Consider the following 15,447-nt stretch of genomic DNA (forward strand, 5'->3'; position numbering starts at 1 on the left):
CCCTCTTGGTACTAGAGGAAGCCCGTGCCCAACAGTGGGACAGTATATAATACAGAGCTGATATTATTATTATATTATAAATTTCACAACTTAAGTACGCTGCAACTAAATCAATGAGGCGAAACTGTACCATTGGAACAAACTAGAACAATCTATTGTCGATAAAGGAAACATTAATCATAACGGAATCTGAGCGTGGCTGTTACTTGAAATCCCATAGCCTGGCATTAAGTGGCATTTAAAAACCCGCTCCCGTTCTCAGGGCGCGTGCCAAAATACGATACTTAAATTGCCACCCGACATTTTTGTTGGCATGTGTCTTTGTTTGGGACCGATTGTTTTCTCAAAAAATGCTGTTAATTTTAACATAACGATAGTAAAAAAACTGTATAATATGATTTTTATTAAATATATAGGTCATAAAATGTATTGCGTTCTGTTTCTGTTTGTTTGTTACAGGCACAAAATTCTTTAATTCAAATTGAATGATCAGAGGCCGAATTTAGAAATATTCTTCAATATATAATGTTATAGAAGGAAATATTTCTGCTTAATTACTATGATTGCTTTTCATCGTAATGACACGAAAAGTATTTGTAATTATAAATGTGCAAAAAAACTTATCATATGGTCCTGTTTGCCCACTTTCAGTTCAGTCTACAGCCAAAAAATCCACTATTTTTATTATCTATACTAATATTATAAGGAGGTAAAGTTTGTGAGTTTGTTTGTAGCGGCTAATCTTTGGAACTACTGAACCGATTTTGGGAATTCTTTCATTATGATTTTTTATGTTTATGCGAATGTTAGACATTGAAAATAAAACAATTTTACGGATTTTTTCGCGGTTTTTGTATTATTATAGAAACGTCGGGAGAAAATAATAATATAAAAACCGCGAAAAAATCCGTAAAATAGTTTTATTTTCAATTCTATCATTAATAGAAAGCTACATCATTCTTGAGCTGTGGCTATTTTTATACGCGGGCACAAGTAAGTATCTCATATTCCCTTGTATTTAAATGTCTTAAATGTAAATGGTTTATTATTATGTTATTATTTGCCTATTTGTCACACGTCTGTCTAATCTACAGCTAAAATCTCAAAGTTTTATTTTAAATTTAACTACCCAATAATTTATGTTCTGTTAATTATCAATTACACATCACAATGGATTTCGCTGCGTGTTAATTTGTCGACGCGTGCTGGCTCCCGCTGCTTTCTATATTGTTAAATTACTGCCCACCCCTCGAGGTAAATAGCTTGTTTGTAGCGATAATGTGGATGTAATGAAGGATTATAGAGTGAAAAGGATTTTAATTTGACAAGAGTTATATCTATAGATGTCATTTTTCTCACGAAGGATACAATGGGCCATATTATTACACAAATCTTTGAGAGGGATCTTAAGTAGTCATTTGAGGTGTTGAACTATTTAATAAATAAACTTGAGCTGTCATTTAAGCGCCTGCTCTCAACTGAGTCGGCGCAGTTTAATAAACAATTTAATAAAATAAACAGTTTAATAAAGAAGACATTTCAAATAATGCAACAACTTACAATTGCATATAAGGCAACAACTTATTACAAATTAGTAGTCACTTTTTAAGCACAAATTTCCAATGTCCGGTCTATAACTAATACTTTAATGTCTTTACCACCTCTGCCACCACGTCAGTCTTCAAATACCTTCAAAATCCTTTGCCTTTAACTCGCACAATAGTCTAACAAGTTTGTTAATTTTAAGAAATCGTAACCGCTAGGGCTGTGCAATAACAGTGCCGGACGATCTGCGAGCTGTAATTTTAGGGCACAGAGCATGGGTATAAAATTTATTGTGGCGTAAATATTACACTGAGGTACTGCGGTACTACGGAGTAAACTACGGAGCTACGAAGCAATAGAGATTTTTGATGTGGAGATTATGGCAAGAGATTTGTAGAATTGACCGTCAATTGCGTGAGAAAAATATGTTTGAAGTATTGAGTAGGTAAAACCTTTTCACAAATATGGCGTATTAAAAAAAACGCAATCAAAAAATGTAATGATTTATGTTTAACAATAGATACTTACATATCAAATGAATCAGTCATAAATTATAATAATTATGGTCGGTTACGGTAAAATAATTATAAAATAGATCTAACGTCAAGAATCCAAATTTAAAAACTGCATAGACTATTAAAAATAAAACATTCCAAATTCGAAATTTAAAATCTCGTTCTACAACGGCCAGTGCGATTCGTACCTCCGCGCGTCTACAAGCACGCTTTGAGTCGACCGCGCACATCCTTAGTATTTCTGCAGCATTTTTTCCAACGCAAAAATAACTTTCTTGCTCTCAGATACTGAGCGGGGACAAATATGCCTCGTGTTTTTGTTGTCAGCGGGGAATGTCAGCGGCCATTGTGCCGGCCTAAGAAGCTTTTGGCGTTGTTAATCCCACTTCATTTTGTCATAGATGGGTTGGATTGATTTCGAATTTTGTCATTGACTTCAATTGGCGTTAATTTTGATGTTGGATGGATTTTTAGAAAATAGAGATATAATGATGGAAAGTATTTCTGCGAATTTCTGGGTTAAGAAATTATTTCTATTGGCAATTTATTGGTCGCCCAGTGGTCGAAATTCGACCGTCAAATATAAATCTGTGTTAAATATATTATGTTCGACACTATCTCTATATTATGAACATTAATTATGAGAAATCTCTCTGCGTGCGCGCAATTTACAAAAAGAATGCAAACTTTTTTTATTTACGTATTAATACCTAATATATAATAAATAGTAATTTATATCACATCTGTTAAAATAATATTTCGTTATAAAATCACGTTCCAGGGTCATCCAAAAAAATCTAGTTTGTAAAAATATTATATATAAATACAAACATACAAGCGCTACAAATTTAGTAAACAATTAATATTTTAAAGGATTCAAGCATGACTGACGTTCCTAATGTACTCAGAAAATGTCTCTATTTACGGTCGAATGTAATTTACATTTAAATGACTTCCTTAGGACGTTTAGTATTTAATTTTATACTATTAACTCCCCTAGTTGACAATGCATTCCTTGACCGACGGCAAGAGTATGCCGGCATTGACGGCGACTGTCTCCAGATATATGCCGTATTTGTATTGGTCGTTATCCAGCCAATACTCCAGAAATCTTATTCCCAAAACCGGGAACATATGCGCAAAAAGGTAATACGCCCACCGACGCTAAGAGTGTCATGTTTAAAATAAAAAAAATAAGTAAAAAAGCGATGTTGCCAGCCCCAAAAACTATAAGTGAATGACGTAACGGAAACGATCCGCCCACGGAACCCTTTTAAAAAATAATAAAACACTCCTTTGTAAAGGTCCCGTATAAAGGTTTTTGTTACAAAAGAATTGTATGGGGCTTTTTTTCCTGAACACCATCTGGCCGAATGCGTTGGAATATAAAATATTTTGATGATGGACGGGTCTTGAGGCTCATGATGTTAATGTCAGGGTATGAAGTAGTTCATTAAAAATTACGCAATAAACACAAGATATTAAGCGGTTTCATTTTGTCATACAAAAAGCTGTACCTCGTGAGTGCATCGAAATAATTTTTGTATTACTATAAGAAAATAGATAGAGATTAAAATTTGTTCGCGAGTTCACGAGCAGGCTTTCTTTCTATCTTTTGATATATTAATAAGATCAACAAAGCTTTTTTTTATTGCCTTGAATGACGAGATGAACTGGCCGTTCATCTGATGGAAAGCGATACTACCGCCCATAAACAGCAGAAACACATCCAACTCCTTGAATTACATGGACTGTTTGGTATTCCACTGCGCTCGTCATCTATTTTATGAGTACTACTATCTTCTGAAAGAAACATCTACGGCGTATGGGTCGGCATTGGCTGAGAAGCAACAAATCTTGCTACGTACAAAGATAAATGCATGTAAATTAGATTTTGAAGAATATTTTGAGTTAGATGTTAGACCAAAAGCCTCTTAAAGTTTTTGATAACAAAGACCCAAGACATTCTTACTTCGCGTCAGGAAATGTTATATCACGCTTTTACCTCATAGGGACTGACAGACCATAGGTTGCAACGGTGAAGGTTGAAATTTTCCGAAACTTAACCCGACACAACATATATATACTAATATGTATAAATGTGGTCTGCAAATCGTTCTAATGATAATTAGATTTTACATAAATTACAAAAAGGAAGCCGGTAGGAATCGGATTATATGGACCCTTCGCCACTAATGGATTACGATTTTATATTATGTTGAAATGCTTCCATTTATGAGAAGTGGCGATAGCCTAGTTGGGTGTGGAACGGACTGCCAAGACGAATGTCCGCAGGTTCAATCCCAAGGGCACATATCTCTGACTTTTCTAAAATCATGTGTGTATTCTTTGTGAATTTATCGTTCGCTTTAACGGTGAAGGAAAACATCGTGAGGAAACCTGCACATCTGAGAAGTTCTCTATAGGAACTTCGAAGGTGTGTGAAGTCTACCAATCTGCACTAGGAAAGTGTGGTGGATTAAGGCCTAATCCCTTTCAGTAGTAGAGGAGGCCCGTGCCCAACAGTGGGACAGTATATAATACAGGGCTGATATTATAATATTATTACATATATTGAAATAATGTGTTACTATTTTTAGGCATATATTGATGTAATGTGTGACCAATATTTTATCTATTCAGGTGAAATCTCCACTCGGACGGACCTATACCTAGTTTAAAAACTCAACACTATCCAAGACATTACTGACACAGAAAGCCCGAAGCGGGTCGACGCACCGCAACTGCCTCACGTCTCGAAAAACGTCAAAAGTATAATTAAAATGGCGATCGCCGGCCAATTATACAGCGTCTTTATTGAAATGTTCAGCTGGCGCTATGGCTTCGTTTTTGTAGGCGGCTCTGGTACAAAAGGATGCTTGTTTTTGTGTTTCGACGTGGCGTGTACCCAGTGTGCGGACCTGGCACAGTCGGTATGCATAGTTATGATACTGGCTGGTTGATTGGTTCGAGTGTTTTTAATTAGTAAAGAGTTTTACTTTTGTTCGATTTTTGAAACTACGACTTTAAATTGTAAAAAAAAATATTTTGTTATTTTAATTGCAAAATCTTCAGCGTAATACAATATGTTTTTTTTTTTGTGTTTTTGATATTTTAATGTAAACAATTTCCGCGTAGAAACTTATCTTGATATCTTCAGATATATAACCGATTAATTAACATTAAATATATCGAGTCCAATTAAAATTGCAAAAACACTCAGTTACATACATTTACGTTGATATTAATTCAACATTGCAAGTTTAGAATAGATAAAGTATGTCTCAAGTCGCCACTTGTCGTGTTTATAATAACGAAATAAAGTTTATTCTCTATTTAATTCGAACAGCTATTAAACGTTGACAGACCGACAAGTGCGTCCATTTTGTTATTAATAAGAAAAAACATGTGTATAAGTTGTTACGCAAGGTTTTGCGGAAATTACAAAAAAAAACGCGTCTTCAAGAAACTGATGAATGAATGATAAAACTAGAGCATTTAACATTCCTATCGTAATGTTCGAAATTTGAAAATACCGTTTGTTATTTTCTCATTAGTGTTTTTTTTTCATGCCTATATTATTTTATATAAGGAATCGGCTAAGATCGAAGACCATACTGCCAACTCAGAATATACACAGATAATACTGATAATAATAATATGCATTACCGTTTGGTAACTATAACACTAGAAAATAATACTGAAAGGAAGATTAAGCGAAACACTGAAAATTCCTTTCCTTCAATTCTTTATCTCACAATAAGGACTGCCAGTTTTCAAGCATGTTGCAGAAAGTATTTGGCTTCTGTACAATCCAACCCCGGGCATATCGTATTAGAGAAACCTGAGTCTGACCGAACTTTGGAATTGAATACGGATTCTGGTTCACACCTCATAAAATAGACCTAGGAAGTAAGCAAATAGAACTGTTTATACAACGAAGCGGTGGTAGTTGCGAGTGGAGTTATCGGTTGCTTTAATGGTGAAGGAAAACATTGTGAGTAAACCTGCATATCTGAAAGGTTCGCGGTAAGAATTTTGAGGGCTGCACTAGGCTAGCGTAGTGGATAATGGCCTAACCCTTCTCAGCAGTAGGGGAGACGGGTGCCCAGCTGAGAGATAGTATACAATACGGTGCTGATATTATTTACAACACATCGAAAGCTCTAAAAGGCTTATGGAATATCTAATAGAAATTAATATAAGTAGTCTGAAGTTACCACCACCGTTGTACCGCTTAATAGCAATTGCGATTGCTATGCCGGCCAGCGGGCAGCGTACCTCGCTCTCACCCACAGCTCAATTAAATTTATAGCTGCAGAGGGTTATTTGTGGAAACTACATTTGCAATTATCAGAAAAAACATCTATCATTTGCGATTCGTTCTGGCCGTCCGTGTGTTGAAACATTAGCGTTAGACCGCTGGCGTTTCTAGTTTTACGTCGACTGCGTGCTAACGGAACTGGGGTTTGATTCTCAGATTGTTTTTTAGAGTAAAGGTTAATTGTTGGCGTTGTCTCCTGTTTGATTTTTAGGTCAGACAATAGAAAAGTGGTGTTAGAATTCATGTAATGCGCGTGAGTTTTATCAGTATCTGCTTTTATCTGAATAGTGGCAATCGATCAAGTCATGAGGTTCCGTTGTTAGAATACCAACAACCTTTATTACACGTTTCGAGATAGGTGTTTCGAAATCAAGTCAATAGGTAGAGTTCCTTAATACACGGTACGGAAACTTGTAGGTAGGATTTTTATAAACTATAGGTAGGAATAGCAAATACAATAGGTAGGAAACCTAAAGATCCTTAAGTAGGATTTAGTATATATGAGTGATAGGTAGGGATTTGTGCGACAATTAGGTAGGATCATAAGAGTTGTTTCGTAGGTAGGTGGTTAGATGGGGAGACAATCGATCAATCACCTCGTAGTGTCCCCTGGGCAAAGGATGAAATTTATATAATATTATATAATGGATAAACTTTATTAAATATTGATATACATTAAGAATATACCTTGGTTGAAGTTTTAGCCATTGGCTAATGATCGAATTCACCAGTTTTGGGTATACTGTGATATTTGGGGAAATACGATAAGAGGCACGAATTTTTACATATTAAGTGCTTTTCATTTTCAGTATCATTTTAGTTAAGATTTTTACAATTTTACATATGTGTTCATTTTCAGCATTCTATTTTTCCATTTTTAAATATAGTGAAGAAATTTTAAAGTGAAAACATTCTGATTTTTGTCTTCTTGTATTCCAAAACTTTTCTGAAAAAATTATAAAATAATTAATTGATATTTTTTTTTCTTAAAAGAAAACGAAAGACAATATCAATTTAAAAGCATTGCCATGCAAGTAATATGAGGAATGCACTTTAAATATTTATTTGTAGTGTTACTTCCATCTGCACTGGAAATCTATTCTTCTATTTCGTATCCTAAATAGATCCTGATCTGACCCTACGTTTGTATGCCTGGCAAGAGCGGGCTCATCAGTGTAAACACACCGGACTTTTGGGTGAGTGCTTTAGGCGCTCGCAACTCTTATTAATTTCTTAATTCAAGGTTATTGTTTATGTATTACAATTTGCAAGCTATAGTAGTCACTCCTCTTAGTCAAGGTGGTATGAAAATCAAGTCAACGTTTTTACCGCTAGGAGTAGATTCAATTGTTTCAACTAACCACTACACCGCATATTTCAAGAAAAGGAAAAAATAAAGTTTAAACTAATACTTTCTTTTCGAACAATATTTTGTTTTGATTTGTTATTTACGAATATAATAGAGGTAATTAAAACATTGGGGAGATGTTTGCGGTTTTTACATTTTTTGCATGTTGTTTAGATTTTAGTAAGGCTAAGAAATTGCTGGGTTTTATATTATCGGCATCACAAAAATACTCCCCAGTTATTGAAAATCGGTGAAGGAAAACATCGTGAGGAAACCTGCACATCTGAGAAGTTCTCTATAGGAATTTCGAAGGTGTGTGAAGTCTACCAATCCACACAAGGCCAGCGGTGTGGGCTACGGCCTCATCCCTCTCAGTAGCAGAGGAGGCCCGTGCTCAGCAGTGGTACAGTATATAATACAGGGCTGATATTATTATTATTATTATTGAAGATCTGTGAAGTTCTTGTAAAAATATTTTATAAGGTATCGGAACCGTTGAGGGCCATCTTTTCAAATCTTCATAAAATCCTTTCATGACCAAATCTAGGTTGAAACCTTGTATTAACACTTCTTATAAAAAAATCTAATAGTATCAGAATTGACAAAAATGATAGTACATTTTTGGATTAAAACTTAAAAAAATATTAATGGTGGGCCACTTTATTAACCGGGATATCTTCAGTTATAATACCTTATTTAATTTTCCCTTTTAAATATATTAACGAAATCGTCTTCGGTATTAGTGATAAAAAAAAAAAAACTATAGAAAACGAGGTGCGACATTGAGATGGCAGCTAAATGTTTTTGATAAGCAATGTTATCGTTAATAAGGTCATTAGTAAATTGCTATTAAGTATGCTTTGTGAATTATCGCTTGCATTAACGGTGAAGGACAACATCGTGAAGAAACCTGCATACCTGAGAAATTCTCTATTAGGAGTTTTCGAGGGTGTGTGAAGTCTACCAATCCGTACTGCTGTATCGTTCTTACCACCAGATGCAGTGTTTGTATGTTCTTGTACTAGTCTCAACTAATCACATACAGTGAAGTTTCTTAGTACGATAAAAATAAATATGTTTTAAGTTCAATTGAATGTTTGACTACTAGTAATACACAACGATTAACATAGTGCCAACATGATAAGAATATTAACTATTTGGTATTAGCCAACATGACAAAAAAAGTCTCATTTAAATACTGCGGGTAAAATAAAAACACACAAATAAATATTTTTCTCTTTTTATTTGACAAAAGAAATTAATTCATTTTTTTTCTTATTTCCACTTTCCTTATGTTACAATGTAGTTAAAAAGTAATTACACTATCTATCTATATCCATATGTATACTTTCTCTATATATTACAAAAAAATATTTACAAACTGTATATCATCCCGTAAAGACCCATTTTAGAATATAACATTTGTTACTGTCGTCTATTCACATTATTTGAAGAAAGTAACAATCAAAACGAAAAAAATGTGAAAATGTATAATGAACTTTATTTATTGTGACAATGCGTTCATTATTTAAATTGAGGACATTGATTTCGTTTGAAACATTTTTTAAATCAAATATAAATGAACAGACCACAGTACTAGAGAAAATAAAGAATTGCCATAAAAATTATAGATAAAATATCTTAAATGTTTTTTGCATTCAGAACACATTTTTGCACAAAATGTAATAAATACGATTTTTCACTAAACAATGTTCTAAAAACTTATAATTATTTATCACAAGACTGGTTTGTGTTCCCGTTATGATTTTCCGAAAGAAGTTTCCTTTACTAAATAAATAAAAAAATATTAAAGCTTACTTTATGTATTAATTTTCAAAATTAAATTACTTACCAATTAAACATGCTATTTTTCATTTATACACAAAAAAATTGAAATAGGAAAAAATATCTCGCGAAAAATTTTACGAGATAATGCAAGTATACTATTCTTTTATACAAATTTTAATTGCCGTATCATAAATGTATCGTGAACATAGTTGCAAGTGAACACTTTATATTCAGGGCCAAAAATCACAAAAAAAAAAAAAACATTGTGAAATACAAACAATTATGAAAACGAAAATTGCATACAAATAGGACACTGTTTAACTTTTCTTATCATCGTGCGCTGAATTTTTAAAAAGACACGTTTATGGTTTAAAAATATGTTTTAATATGAACAAGCGAGGATTTAATCTCGAATGGTTCAAAGTCCTCTAAGCGTAGTGCATATTTTTTTTAAATAATTTTGAAAACTCAGCGCGCGCCATTTTCTAAGTCTCACAGATTTAAAACGAAATAGCGAACAACAAAGTCGTATAAACATTAAATTGAAAAAACTTCGTCCTAGCCTTATTCCGAGTAATGTATGTTGTTATTTTTTTAAAAGTGTAATATTCCTTTTTTAAACTGACCTTTGAAAATGTTTTAGCAAAATAACAGCAAATATCACATTATGTCGGCGTCAAACTAAAATAAGTTAAGTTGATTTTGTTGACCTTTCTACGAAAAAAAAACATACATTGATGATTATTTATAAGCTGAGAAGAAAAAAATAATTATTATATACTAAATGAATTTTGGCTGTTCAGAAGTACACAATACAATAATAGTTTGTGACTGTTAATTCGCTAAATCGTTTTATAATCCATCATAAGACCAAACAATTCTTTCCTCCAACATTTTGCGTTTTGGTTTACGCATTGGATGGGGCAACATTTTCGACGTTAAATATCCTTCTAAAGCTGCGGTCACCATAATATCAAATGTCATTTTGACATTCAAAGTTTGAAAAGGATTTTCGCCATATTTATTCCAATATTGATATTAGATCCAAACATTATCAATAGGTATCCTTTAAATCCAGATTGTAGCTCAGTAAATGGGCGATATAAAATATAGAGTAACGAAAGGCGTGCTGGACACTAAGGTCACCATTGTTGCGATAATATGCTGATTAATTAAATATAAAAAAAAAACAATTGTTTTTACACGCTTATTTAGCTGTTTAAGTCAATTATTCAATTTGTGCAGCCAATCAGTTAGTACTATAATCGTTTGATATTTATATAAGATGATTCATAAGACTGCTTGCCATTGAATTTTTATTAAATTTTCATTTTATACAAGATGGTTAGCTAATTTTTTTTATCTCAAATTATATTCAGAATTTAGTTTGAGATTTTTTAGATCTTTGGGAATATCTATTTATTTTTTAATTTCAGTAATACAAGCAATATTTGACGTCCCAAAAAATTGTCCCATCTGTCTCATATAACACGTAAATTTACAATTAAATTTATGAACAATTACAATTTCTATTTATAATTAATTATAAAAATGTACAATGATTTCATTTTAATATCTATTAAATATTTCTTCTTACGATTAAAGTTGGTTGTGCCGTCACATCACTCTTGGGGACGCCATCTTGTGCGCCATCTTGTGTCCGCCATTTTATAGTGAATTTACACTTAGAAATTAGTATATTAGTTTGATGGCTGTTACACCGCCGGCCACACCCTGTTGACAACAACAATCATGTTAATTATATTCTAATATACATTAAATAATTTGGAGCCTAAAAGACACTAGGCACAATCTAAAATGATATTGTAATGAATAAATAAAAAAATGATAATAAATGTAGTCATGTCCGCCTTCACGCCCGTCACTGTAACTCCTCTTTTTTTTCTCGCGGGGAAATAACGCGTTATGATAACGCAATGGGATCAGTGGATCGGTTATAAAGGTTTCATCGGTCTTACGGCCCAATTTCGACACTCGGGAGTAGGTATAGTATCGTCCGAGCGACCATTGGACCGAGTCCCCTGCATACCCTACAACGGCATACCAACCAAAATTCACGGTGGCTTTCTTCGGCGCAGACGGGACAGCGACGGGGTAACTTGCTGGACTTTCCTATTGCGGTTTTGAAGAACGATACTCACGTCAAGAGTCCAGGGTTGGCGTCGGTCTGGTACCAGGAGTACTGCTGCATGTAAGGCGGGTGCGGCTGCGGCGCGCCCGGGTGGTGCAGCGCATGCGCGGCGTGCGCGCCCTTCATGTCCCAAGGGCCGGGTGGCGCGCCCTGCGTCAAGTAAATATGCTTTAGTGATAAAAAAGTCACGGTGGGTTGTTCAATGAAGGATAAATAAATGTCATGTGCTTGGAGTAAATAGCTCTTGATTCTGGTTGTAATATTATGTAGTAGTTATTTCCTACTAACAACGTTTTTTTGGACAAAAACGCATTGTCACCACTATTACATAATGATTTCTAATGTTTACGCGAATTTTAGACATTATTTAACTATCCCTTCCTGACCACGAAGGCTGTAAAGTCTTCGAAACGTCGGAGGAAAATTAAAATATAAAAACCGCGTTAAAATCATAAAATTAGTTAAAATGTAACTACTATTACAGTTATTTTCTACTAAATCCTTTTGTTACGGGAATAATGTGTTATCGTTATCACCAGTATTGAACGGAACGGTTATGTTGCTTTCACCGGTCTTACGATCTATATTGAGTATTGGTCGAGTCCCTATGTAGGTACTTACACCGGCATACCGCCAAAACCTTCCGTGACCTTCTTCGGCGGGACTGTTGCAGGACATCCCGTATCTTACAGATTAATATTATGCGATGATGATAACGAGTAATCATATACTTAATAGTTGTACTAGTAAATATGTAGAGTCAATAGCACTCAAACACTGAATTGCAATTTGTTACCAAGAATACACTTGTCTAGATGTCGTGTTACTTCTCCAGTTTCAATATCCTATTAGTAATGCTTCTATTCCGGTCACATTTCAGCCGGGAATCGTCTACTACTGGACATAGGCCTCCCCATTGAGCGCCATAGGGCCAGTTTTGGGCCGCACTCATCCATCGGATTTCGGCGGCACTCACCAGATCTTCGGACCTTTTCGTGGGGGGCCTGCCTACTCTGCGTCTATTCTGGTGCTTGAGGGTAAACATAGATACAGCGATAGTACTTTTCCAGACGTATTATCGTACATATACTTCAAATATATATAATAATATCATCGTTTACTTTTAACATAAATGTATAATTCATATAGGTATGCTATATAACTCAATTGAATTTACTTCCGTGAATATGGCGATAACAAAACAATTTTGAAAGCGTCAAAATTACAAACAATTACCAAATTGTCGTTCAACGAAATGTTTTATGAAAATATGAAAAATATAATGGCCCATGAGGGGATCGAACCCGCGACCTTCGCGTTATTAGCACGACGCTCTAACCAACTGAGCTAATGGGCCGATGTTATCATCAGCCTGAAGAGAATGTTCCTTTGTCTTAAATAGTGAGATAGACTGAAGACCTATGAAATGTGCTGCTTATGTTAACTCCTAAGATAATGCCGACGCAAATTTCTACAAAAGCGGCGATAGCCTAGTTGGGTGTGGAACGGACTGCCAAGACGAATGTCCGCAGGTTCAAATCCCAAGGGCACACACCTCTGACTTTTCTAAAAAATCATGTGTGTATTCTTTGTGAATTTATCGTTCGCATTAACGGTGAAGGAAAACAACGTGAGGAAACCTGCACATCTGAGAAGTTCTCTATAGGAATTTCGAAGGTTGTGAAGTCTACCAATCCGCACTAGGCCAGCGTGGCGGACTAGGGCCAAATCCCTCTCAGTAGTAGAGGAGGCCCGTGCTCAGCAGTGGGACAGCAATTATATAATACAGGGCTGATATTATTTTTTATTATTATTATAAATTACTACAACAATAAGTAAAGCATACAAATAATGCCACTGATCTGTTTAGATTAAAAGCAAAGGTCATAACCGTTTCTAAATTAACGCGTTAATTATAGCTGACGACGCGTTTCACTTAATGCAATTATAATAGACATTAGCAGTTAGTCGACAGAATTAGAAAAAGATATACTAGAATTTATGTATATTTTTAAGTAAAACAGTCAAATCTAATCATTAGATTCTAACGCGTAATGGCCCATGTAGTAATACAAACAAACCGAGGTAAAAATCCATTCCTCATCACAGTAACAGAGCTAGGGGGTGTGAAGATGCCAAGCCTGGTAGAGTACTTGAAACAGGAATTATTATTCTATTCTTTGAGAAATCCAAAGAATTATTGTAATCTACAAAAATAAATAAAAGAGTCTCTTCCTGAAACTATTGAAACTGTTGTAATAAATAAAATACGATTTGTAATAGTTGTTAGTTATAATGTTAAAGACAGTTACAAAAGAAGAAGTAATTTTGACGGACCGAACAAGAAGTTTGGTTTCACAGGATTTATGTCTACATTCCAATAGAAACAAAATAAACCACATTTGTATTGCAATTGAATGAGACGATCATACCGCTCGTCTGATAGTAAGCGATACGACCGCCCATAAACAGTAGAAACACCATCCAATACCTTGAATTATAAAGTATTGATTGGTATTCCACTGCGCTAGTCACCCTGATACATAAAATATTAAGTTTCAAATTGCTTAGTAATTATAGCTTCGAAATCAAACCAACAAAACACTACATGCACTGCTGCTTGGCTGCTGAAATAGACATTACGGTGATACCTACCCAAACGGCCCCTCGCACACGAGAGCTACCAAATATATAATTTTTCTCAGTAATCGCGTACGGCGGAGTAATCAGACTAAAACGCCAGGCGCGGCCGCCGCACCTCTAATAACCTATGGGTTTTATAATGTGCCGGCACGCAACAAGTGGACGGCACTGTATTACATTAATACTTTACGCCTATTCAAGAATATGGTCTTCAGGGATTATTAAGGCCGTCAAGTTTGGTTACATAGACCTAACGTTTGATTCTATTCAAATATTTAAACTTATACTACGGGTTTCAAATAATATATCGAGTAAGATTTCTACGAATTACATTAGTAGAGTAAAATTAGTATGCTCGTCCCATCGTATTTTACAGAGAGAACAATAACACCAACTCTACTTAAATCTTAGTCATATACTTCCACCACGTCTGTCTGAACGCGATAAAATCGAAAACTACCGAATAGATTTCGGTGAAATTCGGTATGAAGATAGTTTAAGACCCTAGGAAGGACATAGGCTTTTATTCCGGGAAAATATATCGCAATTCGAAGACTTTGCAGTCTTTATGCCATGATATGTCGCCTTCGTGAGCACGAAAGCTACAAAGTCCTTGAAACGTCGGGAGAGAATATAATATAAAAAACCGCGCTAAATCCGAAAACTCTTTCGCAAGGAAAGTTTAATTACGACTTCTGCCTACCCGGTTATATTGGTGTTAAGACATAAGATAAAGCCGCCTGAAGATAAGAAAAACATCGGGTAACCGCTGGCCGAGACCTTAAAGTGTGCACTTTCAGTAAAATTATTAGTATTCCATAATGTTATTTATTGTTGTGTTAGTCAAAGCTGTAGCCACGGATTCGAACCTAGAATGAACCTTACCTTGAGCATCCAAGGCATAGGCCGCCCCCGCGCCCCCTCCGCATTGGGTGATCCCTCTAGGTCCTCCGTCTGAGCGAAATAACCCTCCTACGATAAAGAAAATGCTCAGAATATGATTTTGTTACTAACTAGTTTTCCTATTTTAGATTGTAACAGTATTGTTAGAAACCTATATCGACTACCGAAAAGACTAAATGAGTATACTTCATACACTTTTGAATTGCAGAAAAGATCTTGTGATGAAGGT

At 34.8% G+C, this 15,447-nt stretch overlaps 1 protein-coding gene and 1 non-coding gene across 6 annotated transcripts in view; both read right to left on the reverse strand.

Moving 5' to 3' along the window:
* Positions 1–8,956: 8,956 nt before the first annotated feature.
* LOC115440290 (homeotic protein distal-less) overlaps positions 8,957–15,447 on the reverse strand; it is a 119,580-nt gene continuing 113,089 nt past the window's right edge. For 2 of the 5 annotated variants that reach the window (XM_030164531.2, XM_030164530.2), the window contains exons 7-9: positions 15,201–15,287; positions 11,683–11,822; positions 8,957–11,254 (exon numbers count right to left, since the gene is read on the reverse strand). In XM_030164531.2, the coding sequence (XP_030020391.2) occupies positions 11,236–11,254; positions 11,683–11,822; positions 15,201–15,287 (246 nt within the window). In that variant the 3' untranslated portion in view covers positions 8,957–11,235. Of the gene's footprint in view, positions 11,255–11,678; positions 11,823–15,200; positions 15,288–15,447 lie in introns of those variants that run through there. The other 3 variants (XM_037440153.1, XM_030164532.2, XM_037440154.1) reach the window with 2 other exon arrangements.
* On the reverse strand, positions 12,956–13,029 carry Trnai-aau. The gene has a single exon. It is a non-coding gene; the product is annotated as a tRNA-Ile (tRNA).

Source organism: Manduca sexta, chromosome 18, assembly GCF_014839805.1.
Source record: "Manduca sexta isolate Smith_Timp_Sample1 chromosome 18, JHU_Msex_v1.0, whole genome shotgun sequence".
Taxonomy (NCBI): domain Eukaryota; kingdom Metazoa; phylum Arthropoda; class Insecta; order Lepidoptera; family Sphingidae; genus Manduca; species Manduca sexta.